This window comes from Zootoca vivipara, chromosome 13, assembly GCF_963506605.1.
Source record: "Zootoca vivipara chromosome 13, rZooViv1.1, whole genome shotgun sequence".
Taxonomy (NCBI): Eukaryota; Metazoa; Chordata; class Lepidosauria; order Squamata; family Lacertidae; genus Zootoca; species Zootoca vivipara.
The window spans coordinates 34,778,522-34,799,260 of NC_083288.1; the positions used below are offsets into that span (position 1 = coordinate 34,778,522).

Here is a 20,739-nt window from a genome sequence, read left to right on the forward strand (position 1 = left end):
CAAAGAATCCAAGGAACAGTACAGTAGTTTGTTAAGGGTTCTGGGAATTGCAGCTGGGGACGGACGGACGGACTGCAGTTCCAAGGATTCTTTTTTTGGGGGGGGGGAATCATGTGTTTTAAATATGAATCGGATGCTTTTTATATTTATGCTGCAGATCTGTCCTTAAAACAGCTGAGCAGTGGCAAGGATGTGGGCTGATTTCTAGGAACCTCCGCCGAAAAGAAAAAAATTCAAAGAAGAGGGGAAAGGAGGAAACACAAGCACTGCAGGAACCGAAAAAAATTAAAAACATGAAATGCCATTCAAGGGAACAGAAACAAGGCAGGAAAATGAGCAACAGCTGATACTGGAAGAGTCTCAGAAATAACTGGTGGCAGAGGGGAGAGAGCATTCCCACAGAAGACATAGCAGAAAAGATGGATGCGGAAATCTGGCAAAGGTGGAATTGGAAACCCCCGAGCTTAATGTCATCGCTGTCAGGAAGCGAAGCTGCCTGTATCTTTAGCAGCTGCCTCTACATCTTGTCGTTTTGCATCAAATGCCATCTTTCCCCATCTGTCAGAAGTCAGGCCTTGTACATTCCTATAGTATCTTAAAAGGGAGGAGAACTGGATAACTCCCCCCCCCACTGAAAATGATATTGCGATCAAGGGCAGGGATCCAAATATCTGCTTGCAACATTGCCTGGTGAAAGTTTTAACGCTTTCCTGTAAAATCAGCAACCCCCACCCCATAAAAACTACTCTGATTTTGAGAAGTCCCCTTGGGGATTCAAAATACGTTTGCTGTGTGTGGCACGGATGGACCAATGCTCAGCAAACACAGGCCAAAGGAAGCTGCCTCATCTCAAGAAACACAGGCCATGGGAAGCGGCCTTAAACCAAAAATCAGGCCTGCCTCTATTTCTTCATTCTCTCTTCTATCACGCCCCTTTCCCTTCATCTCACCAACCTGCACAGGCCCATTGACTACCAGCCTCAGAAGTTTCCTAATTCCACTCTTAGATCCTGTGCCTCAAGCCTTTTCATTGCATCTGAAGATGCCCGTTGTCCCTGCAACCTATCAGGCTGTTGTCAAGGGCTTGTCAGGCGGACTGGATATAAGACAGCCACAGGTTTCTTGGGAAGGACGGGCTGTTAAGCCACTGTGGAAATCATCACTCTGTGAGGGGAACGGGGGTCTCCTAACAACTCTCAGCACTATCAACCAAAACTGCCCTCAAGGGACTTACGGAGGGGACAACAGAGTGGGGAATGGAGCCAGGAGGAAATGTTCTGTGCACAACATACATTTAAAGCGCATGGCTTCCTTCGCTTCCTTGGAGGAAACATGAGAACTTTAGTCTGCCCCTCACAGAACTACCATTCCAAGTACCCTAATAAATAAAATACAATTATAATGATAATATTGATAATATTAATAAGAATTTGTTGTTGTTGTTGTTTAGTCGTGTCCAAATCTTCGTGACCCCATGGACCAGAGCACGCCAGGCACTCCTGTCTTTCACTGCCTCCCGCAGTTTGGTCAAACTCATGTTCGTAGCTTCAAGAACACTGTCCAACCATCTCATCCTCTGTCGTGCCCTCAATCTTTCCCAACATCGGGGTCTTTTCCAGGGAGTCGAGTCTTCTCATGAGGTGGCCAAAGTATTGGAGCCTCCGCTTCAGGATCTGTCCTTCCAGTGGGCACTCAGGGCTGATTTCCTTCAGAATGGATAGGTTTGATCTTCTTGCAGTCCATGGGACTCTCAAGAGTCTCCTCCAGCACCATAATTCAAAAGCATCAATTCTTCGGCGATCAGCCTTCTTTATGGTCCAGCTCTCACTTCCATACATCACTACTGGGAAAACCATAGCTTTAACTATACAGACCTTTGTCAGCAAGGTGATGTATCTGCTTTTCAAGATGTTGTCTAGGTTTGTCATTGCTTTTTACTCCCATAAATAATACATTATTTAAACCACACACATCTGGCTGGGTTTCCCCAGCTACTCTGGGCGGCTCCCAATGGAATATTAAAAACACAATACAGCATTAAACATTAAAAACGTCCCTAAACAGGGCTGCCTTCAGATGTCTTTTAAAAGTAAGGTGGTTGCTTATTTCCTTTCAGTACGACCTTAGAGACCAACTACGTTTGTCATTGGTATGAGCTTTCGTGTGCATGCACACTTCTTCAGATACACTGAAACGGAAGTCACCAGTCCCTTATATATAGTGAGAGGGTGGGGAGGGGTATCACTCAGAAGGGTGGTGGGAATGGGTGATTGGCTGATAGGTGTGGTAAGCCTGTTGACGACTGTTAACGGCTGCAATTGGTCTTACAGGAAAAAGCAAGGGGGGAGATGGCTAAAAATAGCTTTATCATGTATAATGAGATAAGAATCCAATGTCTCTATTCAGACCAGGTTTCTCCATGGTGTTAAATTTGGTAATAAGTTGCAATTCAGCAACTTCTCTTTCCAGTCTATTTCTTTTGTAATAAGACAGCTACTTTGAGATCTTGTATAGAATGTCCTGGGAGATTGAAGTGTTCTCCTACTGGTTTCTCTGCCTTGTGATTCTTGATGTCAGATTTATGTCCGTTAATCCTTTGGTGTAGGGTTTGGCCTGCTTGTCTAATATAGAGAGCTGAAAGGCACTGTTGGCAATTGAAGGCATACACAATGTTAGAAGATGAGCAATTAAATAGTCCTGAGATGGTTCTGTGCTTATTTCCTTGACATCTGATGGGAGGGTGCTCCACAGGGCGGGCGCCACTACCGAGGAGGCCCTCTGCCTGGTTCCCTGTAACCTCACTTCTCACAATGAGGGAACCGCCAGAAGGCCCTCGGCACTTGATCTCAGTGTCTGGGCTGAACGATGGGGGTGGAGACGCTCCTTCAGGTATACTGGACTGAGGCCATTTAGGGCTTTAAAGATCAGCACCAACACTTTGAATTGTGCTTGGAAACGTAGTGGGAGCCAATGCAGGTACCTTTAGCAAACTACAGTTCCCAGGATCCTCTGTTCCTGTACCTTGGAGAATGTTACCCACCAGGTGCGCCCAAGGAAGCTTCCATGCCAGAATCAGGCCCAGAGACAGATGAATAACCATCTACCAGGCAAGCGATCATGAAGATTAACAGGCTGTTATGACTCACAATGGAATGCAGTAGCAGGCATACAAATGCCTCAGCGTGACTTTTCTTGCAGTTACAATCTTTGGATTCTGAGCGAGCCCATTGATTGAGGGGTTTTTTGTGTGCATAACTTGGCCCAGGAAGCCCTGCGTGATCCTTAACAGCAGGGGATCCCTCTCCAGCCTCCAGCCTCCGATGTGTGTCACACACAGACTCTGCATTCTTGTTCATGCCAGCTTGAGCCCCGCGGAGTTCAACACAGCAACTAATCCAACCAACCAACCAACCAAAATATATTGCAGAAACACCCTAAGGCCTGCCCGCCTCCCTGCACTGTGCCAGGCATCTTTTTCACTCTGCATTCATGGTGATCAGCGATCGCGGCTCTGTCTGGCTGGCTCTGCATGAGTTTGGCTTTCAGTGTGCTTTGTGCCTACAAACCAGACAATATGGAGCAACAGGAGAGAAAAGGCTCGAATCGATGGAGGGATTATGCAGCCGCTGCCCACATAAAAAGAACCTGTTGGTTATTATAAGCTTAACTATAGGAAATATTGGAGCTCTTTCGCAATGTTTCCAACAGCAATCTTCTCTGCGGCTTCCAAGATTGCCGCTGATTTAGTTCCAACCAGATGAAGTTGATGCAAAGGCTAAGGCCCGTTGGGGAGGAAAAGAAAAAGAGCCACACAGCTGTGAATCTGTCAACAAAAATGTTGGCTCGCCATCTAAAACTGGACGTCTATGTCCGTTGGTGAGGATCTGCTGGAGCTTCCAAAGTGAGTGGGTGTAAATCAAAATCTTCTTCCTTCACCTCGTTCTAACTCTTCCTCAGTTGAAGGCCTTGCTGAGTAGGGTCAAAAGTGAACGTAACCAAAATCTCAAACAGCAACTCTTGAGGTTGTTCAGATCCAACTGTTTTATTCTATTTTTATATGTGTTGCAAGCCTCCCAGAGTGGCTGGGCCAACCCAGCCAGATGGGTGGGGTAGTAGTAGTAGTAGTATAATAATAATAATAATAATAATAATAATAATAATAATAATAATAATAATAGCAGCAATGGTTTGGAGCTAGAGAAAGAAATCTGGTGTAAGCTTGCCACCCTCTCCCCCGCCCCCTCAACACATGGAAATTCCTCCACTTTTTCTGGTCTGAGGAAAATTGCAGTCTCCTATTTCATCCAGCAAATGGCAAACCAAAGCTAGGATCAAGCTCTATGCCGGGAAAACTGCAAACCATTGTTTGCTGGGTATGGGGAAATGGCAAACCATGGTTGGCCTCAAGCTTGAAAAGAAGGGAGCTAATCATTATGGGCAATATTCAGCAGAGTTTTTTTCTCAGGGTAGACCGACTTGAAATAAAGGAACATGACCAAGTTAGGTCCATTAATTTCCATAGGTCTGCTCTGAATAAAATGTAGCTGAACACCACCTCGTGTGCGAGAGGAGAGGAAGGAGCAGATGAGCCTGAGGCTTCAGCACATCACACCGAACTAGGGACATGACGTGAAATTTGCCCTGGTCCATCAAGTTCTGATTCTGGATTCTCAGTGTGACCACAGCCAGCTGCTTTTGGGAAGCCTGATAGGTACGGCAGGGAGGCAAGCGTTCTCTAACAGCGTTTGTCTTAAGCACCTGGTTTTCAGAAGCATACGGCGTCTGAGGCTGGACTGCAGGTTCCGTTGGCTATATCGCGACTACTAGGGAACAGAACTATCAATGACTATGGGTGTAACCTTATCCTTATCTTACGAAAAAGACCAAAGCCAGTGGCATATCGTTTCTTGGTTTACACCGGCCTTCCCTCCCTTTCTCCTTGTCTCCTCCGTGTGTGTCAAATTTTAGGCTGTAAGCTCCTCAGGGCAGGGGCCTGTCCACTTGCATTGCACCTGATGATGCTATTAAAAAAACCTAAACAACAGAACAGAACAGAACACAGGCTGCTACCCCAGCCTCCTGAGAGATATGAGATGTCATGGTTGAGAATGGAGCAGCTCTGGCAAGCGAGCAGGTGTATTTGCCTGCCGTCTCTCCACCCACTTCCCACTTTGTTTCATTTCCAGACCACCCCATTGACCAAAGTCCTCTAGACAGTTTTCAGACAAACAAAAACCAATGAAAACACATACCCTATCACGCTAACCATGAAACAAAGCACAATGCAACCTCCTTTTCCCTTTCCCCCGGTTTCCCCTTGTGCCTTATCCGCAGCCGGCTTACATCACCACCTGGCCCGGCGCCACTTTGGCACTGCCGGACTTTGAGATTCTCACCTGAGCAAAGTCCCCTGGGCTCAGCATCTTTGAGAAAAAAGCCCTCTGGGGGGAAAAAAGACAAAGGCCTGGGGTCTGCAATTCCCGTCACGTAACACATTACACACTCAGGAAGCTGCCTTGAACCAGGTCACACTGCTGGTCTGTCTACCTCGGTGCCGGCTCTCAGGCCTAGTTGGTCTGAGGCAGAGCAGCTGAAAGAGGCCACCCCCTGCCCAAGGCACTCTGCGTAGCACCGGAAGCCAGCCAAGTTCCTTTACGAGTATAGAGAATCCCAGACGTATCTCACCCCAACCCATGCCAGTAAATAGAGAAGAATGATATTGGATTCCTGCCTTCACCTCTCCACAAGGCTTCTCAACCGAGATCGTTTTTTTTTTGCCTGCAGCTGTATTGCATTCTCTTACACATAATTATTTACTGTTTTATCATTTGTCATCTGTTGCCCTGGGCTCCTTTGGGAGGAAGGGCGGTGTACCAAACGAATAACCGTCCATCAATGAAGCTCCCAGCATCCCTGGGCATTAGTCACGCTGGCTGGGACAGAGTTTTCACCCACCAACTTCCAGAGGCCTACAGGTTTCCCGTCCTGTCCAAGAAAGGAAAGGCATTCCTTTGGCTATTTGGGCGTTTAGGGCTTTGCACGTCCACATTAAGTAGAAGAATGTTCTGGAGGAAGGAGATGTTTTGGAAATGGATTTTACTTTGGTTTTTCCTACACTTGTATCCAGGGCCGGCCCTGACATTAGGTGGGATAAAGCCATTGCCTCAGGTATTGACAGCACCTCCATGGGCACCCTGATGCCTCGGTCGCTGACATCAGCGCTGATTTCTGGCAAGATGTCGCCGAAATCATGCGGCATCAAGAGAAATCTGCGCCAGTGCTAGCGGCAGAAGCAACAGACCAAGTGTCACAGGGCAGGGCGGCACTTCTAGTTTTGCCTCAAGCGGCAAAACAGGACACGTCATCCCTGCTTGTATCTTGCCTTTCTTGTGCTATGGAGCAATGGACCTGCAAATTCCCAGGCAGTCTCCTGCCCAGGCACTGTTCAAGGTGGTGCAAGGTGGTGCCTTCAGAGGCCTTGCCTCAATGGTAGAGCCCCTGCTTTGCATGCAAAAGGTCCTATATGCAAGGCCAATTTAAAGAAGCCTGGAAGTACCTTTCAAAAGGGACCTTGTGGCAAACACACATGATCAGGAAACAGGCTCTCAACTTGCACGTCTGTCAGCACCCTGCAGACGTGCCTCGGAATGCCTGGAAGGGGAACAGGGCGGAGCCTGACACACACCTGAGGTTGTGGGACAGGTGAAAACATGGCTCAGTTGAAAGGCAGCTGCCATTGGCCTATGTATGTTAAGTTAGGGGGCAGGTGGGGCGGGAAGCACTTCTGAAAACCCATTGTCAGCCTGGAGGTGGGGAGGAGGCCAGTCCAATTGACTCGAGGGGTAGGATGGCAATCTTTTCCCAGGAATATGGCAAAGACCGTTGCCTCTGTTGGCTTGTCAAGATCACGGCAAAGAAAAAATTGTCTCTGGCTCAAGAAATGAAACACCTGGCCAAACAAAGGAGCAGCAATGCCACGAATGATTTGCCTTCCTCTTTTTGTGTGTGTGCATGTGCCCAAATTGTTCACAAGGAAGAGCCTAATCACAATTCCGGAGAGTTCTGCCCCCTGGCCTCCCTTGGCAGGAAGCACAATGCAAAATTGCTGTTCTTGCAAACAGAGCACTTCATAGCAAATCAAACTTCTCATATCAATTAAGACATTTTAAAGACTTGTTACTCTTCTAGGATCTGCTTCGTTATCAGATAATTACGGTAATCAAGATGTGGTTTTCTTGTTTTAAAAAGTGACATACTGTACATTTATCAATAATTCCAAATGCATGTAAAATATATTGAACTGTATTACAACGGAGGCAAAACTATAAAGGTATATCTGGGGCCTCATGAACCCTGGAGACCTCGTCCCACCACTCAAACTCAAAACCTTTTCTGAGAAACAAATGCAACCCCTGCTTTACAGTTCCACAGCAGAGCTTTTTGTATTTTCTGTTACACTAAGTTATTTATTTAGGACTAAATAGTCTTACCTGCAGTGCAGCTGAAGTGAAATACTTTTGGACTCTGGACATAAGCCATATCCACACCACACACATTTAAAGTGTAATGACACCACTTGAAATAGCTGTGGTTTCCCCCAAATAATTATGGGAAGTGTACTGTAGTTTGTTAAGGGTGCTGGGAGCTCTTCGGAGACCCCATTCCCCTCACAGAACTACAATTCCCAGAGTTCTCTGGGAAAAGGGGTTGATTGTTAAACCACTCTGGGAATTGCAGCTCTGCAAAGTGAATAGGGGGTCTCCGAAGAACATTCAGCACCCTTCACTACAGTTCCTAGAATTCTTAGGGGAAAGCCATGGCTATTTAAAGTGGTATCATGGTTGACATCCTATACCAGGCATCCCCAAACTGTGGCCCTCCAGATGTTTTGGCCTACAACTCCCATGATCCCTAGCTAACAGGACCAGTGGTCAGGGATGATGGGAATTGTAGTCCAAAACATCTGGAGGGCCGAAGTTTGGGGATGCCTGCCCTATACCCTTAAGAAAAGGGGGGGCTATTATTGGGTTGCTGTTTTTATGTATTTTGTCGTTTTATATTTTGATTTTGTTCTGTGAACCGCCCTCAGACCTCCGGGTATAGGGCGGTATATAAATTTTAATAATAAAATAGTAATAGTAATAATAATAATAATAATAATAATAATAATAATAATAATAATAATGTGAATGGGGCCTTTATGGACTTAATGTGGACAGTCCTCTTTGAATGGTAAAATGTCTGCATTTGGGGGGCCCTTTCTGCTGAGTGGGGCCAAACCCTCAAGCCCTACCCTGAAGGTACCCCTGCTTACCTGACTCCCATTGAGGCTGTGGCTCTCCTCCAAAAAATCCTCTGCCTCCCACCTCCTTCCCCTGCTCAGACTCACCCCGGAGCAGCCTTGTGAGCGGCTTCCACAGCATTACGGATGTCTTTGACGCCCCCGTCTGCCACGTAGGCTGCTATCTTGCCAGCGTGGTCAAGGACGGCTCGGGAACTCATGGAGTCTGGCCTCTTCTGCGCACCCCCGTAGTACAGCTTGTAGGTTCGGTCCACACTGCCATCACAGAGGAGAAGGGAAAGGGGTAAAGGCCCAGCATTTTGTGCCGCTAGCTCACTTGGCTGCTTGTTTCAGAGAAAACGCCACACTTCCCGAATGTCGCCTTTTGTCACAAAGTCCAAAACAGCACAGATTTCTTGCTCAGCCCCTACTACACAAACCGCCCAATTCCCAGACTTTTAGTCTGCAAATTAAGATCGCAAGAAAAGGCCTGTCTGACCCTGTTCTCACAGTAAATAGCTAGATGTGAAGTCTTCCATGGGGGGGAATAAAGACACCCCCCTTCTCCTCAGTTCATCTCTTCAGGAAGCCACCCATTCTAGTGGTTGTGCTGAGCACAAAAGAAGGTGGAGAGGCCTTGCGAAGGATTAGGGGAAAGAACTCTTGAGGTTGGGCTCAGGGTGGATTTGATTTAAATCAAATTGATTTAAATCATGATTTAAATCACTAGTCAGTAAGACTTGATTTAAATCATTATTTTTTTCAGAAAGACCGATTCTTGCTGGTATAATCTTAATATTTACAACCAGATGAAGGTTTCATTTTTGAAATGACAATTTTTCAGATTAGTTTTTACAGTTATATCAAAAACTACTGATTTGGTTACACTACTGTATTAGAAATACATAGACAGGTCCTTATGAAATTATTGTGAGGTTTAATAAGTTAACTGTTTATATTTGGAAAACTTTTCTTCTGTACTTTTTTGGAAGGAGAAAAACAATCATTTCCTTAATAACAATTTAAACAATTTATTTAACTAAAACAATAACATTCTAGCATATTTATCCATGTTTTTAACTGATGTTCTTAAACAATTAAAAAAAAATTAGACTGAGTTTTAGCACACATGAAAAACTTAAAACAAATCCTTATTTCCTGGTGAATAGCCTTTGGACTACAATGAAACTTAAATAGAAAACTATCTTTAGAAAGATTTTTCCTTCAAAAGCATTTTATTTTTAAAATCAAATTTAAATTTAAAAAATCCGATTTAAATAAAAAATGGGGTTTTGGGTGTTTTTTTATAAAAAAAAATCATTGATTTTTATCCACCCTGGTTGGGCTACATAACGTTACCAAAGCAGATTCCCCCCCCCAAGTTCCTACATTTAAAGCATAATACTGGGGTGGGGAGTTGGGGGGTTGGAGTGGGGGCACAGTGAAAGCAGGCACATTCTAAGTGGCAGATCCACACCATACATTTAAAGCACATTTAAAGCCCCAAAGAATCCTGGCAACTGTAGTTACCCTCTCATAGTGCTGCAATTCCAAGGACCCATGACAAACTACAGTTCCCAGGGTTATTTCAGGAGGGTGGGGCGGAGTCACATGCTTTGAATGCGAGGTTTGGGTCTGGCCCAATACACCCTTACTTTGGAATGTTTCCTTCCAGGTCAGACACTGAGGAACGCGGGACTCTACTGCCTGCAGCAACTGAGGGGATCCCAGCCCCTTGTGAGGTAGCAAAGGTCTTGAAGTCCAGGTCCACAGTGCCGAGGTGTGGGCGGGCCTCCCAGTTTGGTCTCACATACTCAAAAAGGCCCTGAGCAAAGAAGATAATAAAATTGAAAAGTCAAATTGTTTTATTTTGTATCCACACACACACCGCCTCCCAACGAACCAGTCAGTGATCCCTCTGCGCTAGCATTAAGCCAGCTTTCCCAGCTAACCTCTTTGCCTCCGTCTCGGCCATAACCGCTTTCCTTGTATCCCCCGAAGGCAGATGCAGCATCTAGCATGTTGTGGCCATTGATCCAGACAGTCCCCACCTGCAAACTGGGGAGGCGGAATGGGAAGAGGGTCAGAGAAGGCCGGCCCTGTACACAGGGCTCCTTAAATCTCCTGAGGGAACTCATGTTGAGGCATTTTGGAAAACCCCTCACATTGCTCCGCATGGGCTGTGCGAAGCCTGGCCTTGTATACGCAGCAGAATGAGGGCGGAGGCGGCAGAACGGACCACTTCACAACACAGGGGAGAAGGGCATTTATCTTGCAAGGCCAAACTAGGCACAGGATAGGCTAGAGCAGGCATTGGCAACCTTGGCTCTCCAGATGTTTTGGAACTGCAACTCCCATGATCCCTGACCACTGGGCCCTGTTAGCTAGGGATCATGGGAGTTCCACAACATCTGGAGAGCCAAGGTTCCTGGGGAGCTAATTTGCAGGGAAGATTTCAAAAATAAAAATAAAGACCATTCAAAAAAGGCTACTCCCCACTTGCATTCTGAAGCGAAACATTCCACTCGATGATTGTACTGCCTTGTTGCCTTGTTCTACTGCAGGCATAGACCAGATCAGGGACAGTCTCCCGGGGGATTTGCATACTTCTGTGTTAGTGAGGTGGGAAAGCTAGACTGGAGTGACAAAAGCTACCTGTGGGCGACTTCCAGAGCCAGGGGAAGGGTCTCCGTCCACACACTGGCAGCCAACCCATAGGGGGTGCTGTTCCCCAACGCCAACGCCTCCTTGGCTGTCCGGAAAGTCAACGATACGAGAACGGGGCCAAAGATCTGGAACACACGAAACAAATTTTGAACAAGAGCAGGGAGGGAGGGAGGAAGAGGATTCTAGGATCTGACATACAGCATAGTCCAATCCTAGAACGCAGGCATAGGCAAACTCCGCCCTCCAGATGTTTTGGGACTACAACTCCCATCACCCCTAGCTAACAGGACCAGTTGGTCAGGGATGATGGGAGTTGTGGTCCCAAAACTTCTGGAGGACCGAGTTTGCCTATGCCTGCCTAGAATGTCACAAGAAGAAGAAGAAGAAACCCTGTCTCAAAAGCTCTTTTGCTAAAATGAATGACCCAGGCAAGATTCCAGTCCTCCTGGTTTGGGAGGGTAGAAAACGGACTGGAAGCACAAGAGCAGTGTATGCGGAAAGCTCAAAAATTAAAAAGACTTCCGTGGTTGCAAGGCAGGACTTCTTTACGCCATTGCTCTGCGTGGGTCTCTTAATTCCTTAGCAAGGTTTTGCTCTGCTGTCAGGAAGAGAGGAGTGGACATCTCAGGCAGCAATGTCAGTAGAGCACGAGACTCTTAATCTCCGGGTTGTAGTTTCGAACCCTACATTGAGCAAAAGATTCCTGCATTGCAGGGGGTTGGACTAGATGAGGATCCCAATCTGGCAGAAAGTCAGCAGAACGGGGCAGACACCCACCCACGTCAACCTCAAGGAGAAGAAGTTCCCCCTTGCTTTGGGCTAACTCTAAGTGGTTTTTATAGCGCAGAATATGGGAACAGGCACTGCTAGTTGAAGGGAGCCGCCATGCAGGGGTGGACTGCAATGTTAGGGCTTTGCCTACTGGGGTGGGGAGGGAAATCCATATGCCCTCTAACCATTAGGAAACACTACCCAGTTTTAGCTTCTATTCACTCCATACCAGGGGTTTCCCCAGTGGCGGTCAGTGGTCCACAAGCTTCATTCAGGAGGTTTGTGGCATACTTGTAAAAATAAGACTTAAAGATTACACAGCATACAGCACAGCACATTGCGATTGCTACATCTGGCAGAAAAACTATTAAGTGGTGCATCAAAAAGTTTTCAAGCGGGGGAAGAGAGGGAGAAAGTTGGGGGAACCACCGCTGTGTGACTAACTCATGACCTGCAATTAAATCCTCAGCCTTCGTAAGGAGTAGCATGGTGGGGTTTTTTTTACCTCCTGTCCCTCTCCCCCTTTGCATTTTTGATTAGAAGGTAGAGAGAGAAACCAAAAGGGAGGGCAACTGTCGCTTCTCTGTCTCAGGAGCTCAGTCAGATCCCTTTTTACATCCCCCTGGAGCTTTTCCGGCTGTACATGAGTGACATTTTTACCACCTCTAACCATGTGCTTCTTTTTTGCTTAATATCCAGTCTGATAAAGGAGTCTTGGTGAAAATTTGCCCACTTTGTTGCAATGTTTTAGCCGGTCCTGGGCTCCCTCCAGACTGGTGTCTTTCTGCAAGTGTATTCTGCAAACATATCATTGACACACAATAATCGTGCATTAGCATGTCTGCCCCCCCAAAATTTGCAGACGCTTACAGTATTGAAGTGGGGCTGCGTATAACCACCTCGATTCCATCATGAGCACAAATTATCATAAAATAATAAAAATAAAAAGGACATCTGGAGTAAAGGTACTACAATGGAACCTCATGTTACGTACCGTCCTCCTTGCAAATGCTGCGGTTTACGAACTCCACTAACCCGGAAATTGATGCCCCTTGTTGCGAACTTTGCCCCGGGATGCGAGCGGAAGTTGTTTGCCGGCGGCGCGGCAGCACCAGGAGGCGCCATTAGCGAAACCGCGCCTCAGGTTATGAACAGTTCTGGCTTAATAACGGCCCTCCGGAATTAACCGGAGGTACCACTGTATACCATTTCTTTGGTAAACAGTATTTTATGTGGTAATACTGATTTCTGCCAAAAGAGGGCTCCCTTCTCCTTTCTCTTATTGGTTAGTTGTATTTCCTAGACAGGCTCAACAAGTGGACAATTATGGGCAACTAATATGTCCCCTGCTTAATCTTTTTTTGGGGGGGGGGAGTGGAGGAACTGACACCAACCAGAAAAGTATGGGACTAAAGTCTTGGCAGTCACATCTTCCTACCTCTTCCCTGACGCAACGGGAGGTAGGATATACGCCGGTAATTAAGGTCGGAGGGTAGAACAGCCCACTTGGCGGGAGGGACGCCCATGCCTGGAAAACCTAAAAGGGGAGGGAAATGATTTATTTCTATACATCACATCACATCGATGCCCAAGAGCATAACACAGTTTAAAAAGGCAAAACAATTAGGAGGCAACATATTTTACAAACCAGGTGATTTTTAAAAATAAAAATCCAGGAATAGGCCATGCCAAAAGCATTATGAAATTGCACATTTTAAAATGTAAAGCTTCTACTAATTATTTGCTAAGCAGTGTACATAAAAGAAATCATACAGAACAATAAAATCGGCATAAAACCAAACAGAAGCGGAAATGCTACTGTAAAATGCCTGCTGGAATAATGAAGACTTTGTCACCCGCCTGAGCAAGAGCTACAATTCCCAGAGTGGTTTAAACAACCAGCCCCTCTTCACAGGGAATTCTGGGAGTCGTAGCTCTGTGAGGGGAGACAGCTAACAACTCTCAGCACCCTTAAGAAACTACACCCCCTCCCCTGCAACGGTTCTTTGGGGGAAACCATGTCAAGATAGTTCAGGTGGTAAAGCATGAGACCCTTAATCTCAGGAACACAGGTTTGAGCCCCACGTTGGGTGAAAGATTTCTGCGTTTCAGGAGGGTTGGACTAGATGACAGCCGGGGTCCCTTCCAGCTCTACAATTCTCCGATTCTCTGAGACATGTGTTTGAAGTAGCAAGGCAACATTTTAAACATATGGTGTGTGTGTGTGGCCTTAAAGAGCACCCCCTTCTCCAGAAACTCCAAGAGGCCCAAGCCTCTCACCTCAGCACCTTCTGCTCGAGCTTCCTCCACCAGGCCCTCAATGGCGTGCCGCTGCTTCTCGCTGACCAAGGCTCCCAAGTCCACGGCCTTATCCAGAGAGTCCCCCACGCGGAGCTGCCCCATTCGGCGCTTCAGGCGTTGAACGAAGTCTTTGGCAATGGATTCCTGCAGGAGCAGCTGAGACCCGGCACTCTGGGGCTGAGGAGGGGAGGAAAATGCCAACATCTTGAGGGAATTGATTTAAACCAAATTAATAACCTGTAGTACACTATGTGGCAACACCTGCCCAGCTTTGGAGAAACATTTTCTTTTCCACGTGACTGAAAAACTGGTCAGAGTTCCTACTACATCAGGGGTGAGGAAGCTCTTTAAACCCAAAGGCCGCATTCCTTTCTGGGCAACCTTCCCAGGGCCACAGGCCCAAAAAGGGAGTGGAGCAACCTTTGTAGTGTACAGTTCTTTCCACACAGATCCACACACATCCCTCTCTATCCTCCGTCCAAGCAAGGAAGAAGCAGAGTTCAAGGACTTCATTCCAGCCAGGCAAAAATGCTCAATGGGTGGTGGTGGGGGGTGAAGTAGGGTGAATGTTGCCTGAAGGAGGGAGTGTGGCCTGGAAAGAATCCTGAGGGCGAGACAGAGAGGCTTGGGAGGGCTGCATTCAGCTCCCACTCCTCAGCAAGAGCCAAAATGCCTACCACGGGCCTGGCAAAATGTAGGGGCTGCCCCAGCCTGCAGGCTATGGTAAAGGTAAAGGGACCCCTGACCATTAGGTCCAGTCGTGACTGACTTTGGGGTTGCGGCGCTCATCTTGCTTTATTGGCCAAGGGAGCCGGCGTACAGCTTCCAGGTCATGTGGCCAGCATGACAAAGCCGCTTCTGGAGAAACAGAGCAGCACACGGAAATGCCGTTTACCTTCCCGCTGCAGCGGTACCGATTTATCTACTTGCACTTTGACGTGCTTTCAAACTGCTAGGTTGGCAGGAGCTGGGACGGAGCAACGGGAGCTCACCCCGTCGCGGGGATTCGAACCGCCGACCTTCTGATTGGCAAGTCCTAGGCTCTGTGGTTTAACCCACAGTGCCACCCGCATCCCCAACCCGCAGGCTACTAGGTGATAGAAAGGGAGAGGCCCCAGCAATATGTAAATTCAATAAATAATAATAATTTTAAAATGCCCGTTCTAGACCCCAGTCTGCCTATCCCTGGTTCAACCTACCTGCCCCCAGTTCTGCCAGACGGCATCTACCAGCCCGTCAACGGCGCTGTCCAGGTCAGCCGAGTCAAAGACGATGAAGGGCGACTTCCCGCCGAGCTGCAGAGACAGCTTCTTGCCAGTCCCAGCAGTGGCCCGGCGCAGGCTGCGGCCCACCTGGAGCGATGGCAAAGGGTCCGTGCGCATGAGAACACTGCTTTGCGTGTATTTAAGGCAGCACATTTGTTTTAAAATATTCATGGGCCGTCTTTCGGAGCATCACTTTTTCGAGGCCAAAGAATTTAGAATTCGGCGCTGGAAATAGCAAGCCCCGCAATATAACTCTCTATCAACGTTTAATCAGTAACGGGCAGCATGGCGGGGCTGTGCTGCTCACCCGGCCTCCCTCCAGCAGAGTCACTGTGGCGGAGAAGGGGAGAGGAGAGGTTAGCGCGGTGCATACCTGCCGGCAGGAGCACCAGGTTGGCTCTGCCAAGGAGTTTGCCCCGCGCCAACCTCACCGCCCCTCCTCCACTTGATGTGCAGAAGCAACCCAGCAGGAAAGAAGTCACGTGAACAGCGCATCCCCAACCGGCAAGCCGCTACCGCATCAAAAACGTAGGAAATGGAAAAGGAAAATTTCTGCAAATCCATCAGCTGCAAAGGAGTATCCTAACTGCACTCATGCATAAGCGCCGGGAAAGAAGGTTGCAGCATGGCAGCGTTCTGAAGGTAATGGATACTGGGATTGTGAGGCCCCAAACCATGGCTATTCTAAGCCACTTCCCTGGGGGGAGTGAAGCACTCACCTCGGCAGAGCCAGCAAAGGCCACTTTGTCAATGCCTGGGTGGGCGGCCAAAGCCTCTCCCAGCCCCTGGTCGCCTGTGATGACGTTGAGGACCCCCGGAGGTAACCCAGCCTGGGCGCAAACCTCAGCCAGGAGCAGAGCCGTCAGCCGGGTAGAGCTGGCTGGTTTCAGGACTACGGTGTTTCCTATGTGGCAAGAAACGAGGGGCAGGTTGAGGGGAAGAGAGAGAGAGAGAAAGAAAAAGAAGATGTGAAGTGGAAAGCAAAGGAAATCTCCAGCTTTGTAGTCTCCACTCCGCCCTGGTGCTGTTCTGGCAACCAAGGAAAGAGAGCAAAGACTAGCATCACACATTCTGGTCCCCCGTTTTCTGCTTACAACCTCGCTTGCTAGGGATGCAAGAAGGCACACTGTTTCCCCTTCAACTGGAACTAGGAGATTCACATCCATATGGTAGCGCAGGAAGGCTACCAGTCAAAACTGGTGAAGAGCACTCCAGGCTACCGTACAGAGGCCACTTGTGCCTCGCTGGGGTGCCAACTTGAATAAAATATTGGGAGGCCACAGTAAGCCCTGCATAATCGATCACCAGACACGGTGCACACACACCGCTTGAATGGCAACGCTCAACAACTTTGTGGGGGGGGCTGGCCCTCTCAAATATTTTATTGGGGAGGGGAGACGAAGGGACCTCGGCCCCTAGGAGTTGGTACCTATGTTCCAGGAGCAGAGGTGAATCCAGGAGTTATCCCAACCGGATACACTGTGCCCCGATATCTTACAGCTCCAGTTTCCACGTCTCTGGGGTTTTTTTAATAGTGGAAAAATAAGCCAGCATGGCAATGCAATATAAACAATTTTTATGCAAAGTTGACTTGGGAGGGCGCCTGCTAAAGGTTTGCAAAAGTATGAAATGGTGGGGAAAAGGTGGGGAGGGCAAGAGATTCTCCCACCCTCCACATCCCCACTTATCGCTAGAGCTCAAGAAAACTGACAGAACTGTGGAGCCTTCTTCCAAGTCAGCCGGCGAGCTGAGCAGAGATTTGAACCCGAGTCCCACCAGCTCTAGTCCACTTTTGTCACTTTTCTCGGGGCCAACAGATGTTCCCACTGCCCTCCCTCCATTTCACATACCCATGGCCAGCGCAGGACACACCTTCCAAGTCAGAGTCAGCAGCGGGAAACTCCTGGGAATGAGAGCTGCCACAACACCTATTGGAGGGAAGGTTGGGTTTGTATTGGACCTCTGGGCACAATTAGAAACCGCAGTGTTAAAAAAACAAACCAGGCAGAGGGCAGTAAGCTGAGGCCCTGCAATGTTCAGCGGGGAAAGGTGGGGCAAGGAGGAGGGAGGTGGAGGCCCCTCTCTGCCCCTATCCAGCCCCTCCAACTCACCAAGAGGCTTCCAGCCCTTCATCTCCACCTTCATCAGCTGGGCCCAGCCAGCGTGATGGTAAAAATGGCGGACGACCAAAGGCAGGTCTGCATCTCGGGCTTCCCGGATCAGCTTCCCGCTGTCTAGGCTCTCGAGGAGACCGAGGAGCCGCTGGTGTTTCTGGACGGTCCTGGCCACGCTGGGGAGAGGGGGGAAAAGAGATGGCTACCAGTCAAGTGTAAGTGGGCCTCAGAGAATACCCAAAGGGCCTTTGTATGTTTCGCAGTAAACAGGGGGAAGCTGTGACACCTTAAGAGAGGAAGCAGGTCGCCTGTTTATGTGAGAAATGAGCATCCAACATGCTAAGTAAAGGGCTGATACTCACAAGGGCTGCAAAATTCCAAGAAAGGATCTTGTGAGGTCCAATGCCTTGTGTATAGTTGTGTAAATTGACACCGCTATACCTGTTAATAACAGTCTTTTTGTGTTTTTAAGAGCAGCTGAGCAGTAGGCCTGCTCTCTTCTGCCACTGCCTGCCTCAGAATTAGTCCGTGTCTGTAAGAATGCTAGTCTTGCTGATAAACCTATATAACACATTAGTAACGTAAGTAGTATCTGCCTGCCTTGTAGGTGTATATTGAATCTTACAAGTGCAAAGGGCACTGTGAGTAAAAGTTATTGCTATCCAAACTTTGAAAGGGTGCCTTGCGCAGTTTTTATAGGAGGGAAACGGCAACAAACAAAAGAAGCCTAGGAAAAGTTTTCACGAGTCAGAAAAGGCTGGCCACTTACTTGTACAGGTGCCGGGCCCGGACATGGCCAGGGAGTTGGCTCCAACTTTCGAATGCTTTGGTGGCAGCATCAACAGCTGCGTCCACGTCTTCTGTGCTTCCCTGAAGGGTGGTGGCCAGTGGCTCCCCTGTGGGGTGTGGAAGAAAGGAGAAGAGGTCTCTCTCACCGCTCCCAGGGCTGGTTTTATAGCAAATCGTAAACTCTGCAAAGGCGTCAGCACAATGTGGAAGGAAGGATGCAGAAGGCTTTTCAGGGGTGGGGAATCTGCAGCCCCTCCAGATGTTGTTGGAATGCAATTCCCAGTATCTTTGACCAGGCTGGCAGGGGCTGATGGGAGCTGGAGCCCACCAACTTCTGGAGGGACACAGCTCCTCCCTGTTTTAAGCTAAGAAGAATCTGGAAGTTGAAGATGACGATGAAGACAAAGAAGAAGGGGGGAGGGAGAGGGAGAGGGAGAGGGAGAGAGAGAGAGAGAGAGAGAAGAGGGTTCTAGTCCTCACTATTTTGGACAAAGAAGTAACAGCCATTCCAATTTGGAAAGAAGAAGGGTCCTGGAAAAAGACTACACCTGGGTAATATCAATACTCAGAAACAGCCTTTCAACCTCAGCTTACCTTGGTTAATAGCTCTGCAATGTGTTCCCCACCCATCCTAACCTTCCCTGCCCAATCCATACCAATGCAGGTCTCAGAATCAAGATATCCAAATATACTTAGAAAACGACTTGGATCTAACCATTTACTACCTTCGGAAGACAGGGGTATAGGTTCCTTTGCCCATTCCCCTTCCCCCCTTGCAACACTTTCTGCCATCCAAAAACTTGCTCCAGAGGGTTGTCAGGGTGGGGTGAGGGACCCTCTGGAACAGGGTAGGAGGTGGTGCTGGGGATTGAACGGGGAGCTTCCCCGCCTCTTTCCACCAGGAAGATTCCCACTGCTAGATCAAAAGGCTTGTATGGACGGAGGGCAACATCTAGCTCCAAGCCACTGTTTGCACAGATAACGTTTTCATCTTTGAACATCACAGGAACTGAGCTTTAAAATTCTCGCAAAGAATAACAGACAGCCCCATCAGACACCCCTGCGGCTTTTTGGAATTCTATGTAATAATAATAAAAAAGCAGCGTCAGATTCTGTCTCTTAAAAAAACAAACAGGAATATTAATCTGTTTGACAATTGACTATTTGACAGCATCTGAAACAGGAATGGACAGAAGGCAGTTTGGCATCCACTGGATGATCTGCAAGAGACCTTTTGGATATTGTGGTATTATTGCAATGCACTCTACATGCAGCTGCTCTTGAAGATGACTCAGGAAAAGCCATTTGTCCGAAATGCAGTGGACAGGTTACTGGCTGGAGTTCCATCGAGATCTCATGCAACCCCTGTTTTAAAACAGCTGCCTTGGCTGCCACTTTGTTTCCGAGTCAAATTCAAAATGCTCACATTAGTGTTTAAAGCCCTAAACAACTCAGGCTCCACACAGACTGCTTCTTTCCCTACAGAGACCCTCATGGGTGTAAAAATCAGTGGAGGAAGCTCTTTTGGTTGGTCCACAGATGCTTGGGGAGAGGGCAGGAGAGGGCATTCTCTGTGGCAACCCCTAAGCTGTGGAGCTCATCTCATCTGCCTCTACCTGTGGTAGGATTCTTGGTGGTGCTGGTCTCCCTTCCGTCCGGCTTCAGCCATTCTCCGCCTATGAAATGCCCGAAACTACGGCCATGGGATTCCAGCCAGGTCTAAAAAGTAAGGGGGTGGGGAGAGAAAACAAAAAATTAAAGGGACACCCAGGTTTGTGTACTCCCATCGTTCTTCTTTTCAAACAGACCTTAAGAACTTGAATGTTTCACCAAAAGGGTGCTGGGCTTTTAAAACTGCTGCCATATTTAGTTTTGTACTGTAATTGGGTGCTTCTGCATGTCTTTTAGAAATTGATTTAACTGTGTCTGTAAGGCTGCATAAGCACTTCTTAAAAAAGCAAATAGAAGATGTATTCCCCACATTCTTCCTCACATACAAAGCAATGTCGCTTCCAAGATATGGCCACAGACCCTCCAAGTGCCCCTATTTTCCAGGGACATCCCTGATTTGGAGAAGCCACCCCGGTTTCTGATTTCATCCCAGAATGTCCCACTTTTCTTTAGGATGTCCCTATTTCCATTGGAGAAATGTTGGAGGGTATGGAGCTATCCGATCCCCGAGCCGCCTGAAGGCAACCCTGTATAGGTAAGTTTCGTTAATGTTCAATGATGTTTTTATATATGTCAGAAGCTGTCCATCTCATAGCTGCCAAGTTTTCCCTTTTCTCACGAGGAAGCCTATTCAGCATAAGGGAATTTCCCTTAAAAAAAGGGAGAACTTGGCAGCTATGGTCCAGAGTGGCTGGGGGTCCCCAGTAACATGTGTGGGTATAAATGGTAAAATTATATCATTATGGAATGGGATGTCCCTATTTTCGTTGGAGAAATGTTGGAGGGCATGTGCCAGCTGCACTTCGCAGGAAGTATTGATCCACCCCAACCCAAAGTACTGCCATGTGCAAATCTATACACACCCAAGCTATTGATTAAT

The 20,739-nt window shown here is 47.8% G+C and overlaps 1 protein-coding gene across 1 annotated transcript in view; it reads right to left on the bottom strand.

Moving 5' to 3' along the window:
* ALDH16A1 (aldehyde dehydrogenase 16 family member A1) overlaps positions 1–20,739 on the bottom strand; it is a 44,744-nt gene that overhangs the window by 16,302 nt on the left and 7,703 nt on the right. Inside the window, exons 3-14 of the mRNA XM_035134259.2 lie at positions 19,805–19,907; positions 18,169–18,295; positions 17,397–17,575; positions 17,136–17,213; positions 16,005–16,189; positions 15,220–15,372; positions 14,000–14,197; positions 13,158–13,256; positions 10,937–11,073; positions 10,234–10,339; positions 9,937–10,106; positions 8,390–8,557 (exon numbers count right to left, since the gene is read on the bottom strand). Of these exons, the coding sequence (XP_034990150.1) occupies positions 8,390–8,557; positions 9,937–10,106; positions 10,234–10,339; positions 10,937–11,073; positions 13,158–13,256; positions 14,000–14,197; positions 15,220–15,372; positions 16,005–16,189; positions 17,136–17,213; positions 17,397–17,575; positions 18,169–18,295; positions 19,805–19,907 (1,703 nt within the window). The remainder of the gene's footprint in view (positions 1–8,389; positions 8,558–9,936; positions 10,107–10,233; positions 10,340–10,936; positions 11,074–13,157; positions 13,257–13,999; positions 14,198–15,219; positions 15,373–16,004; positions 16,190–17,135; positions 17,214–17,396; positions 17,576–18,168; positions 18,296–19,804; positions 19,908–20,739) is intronic.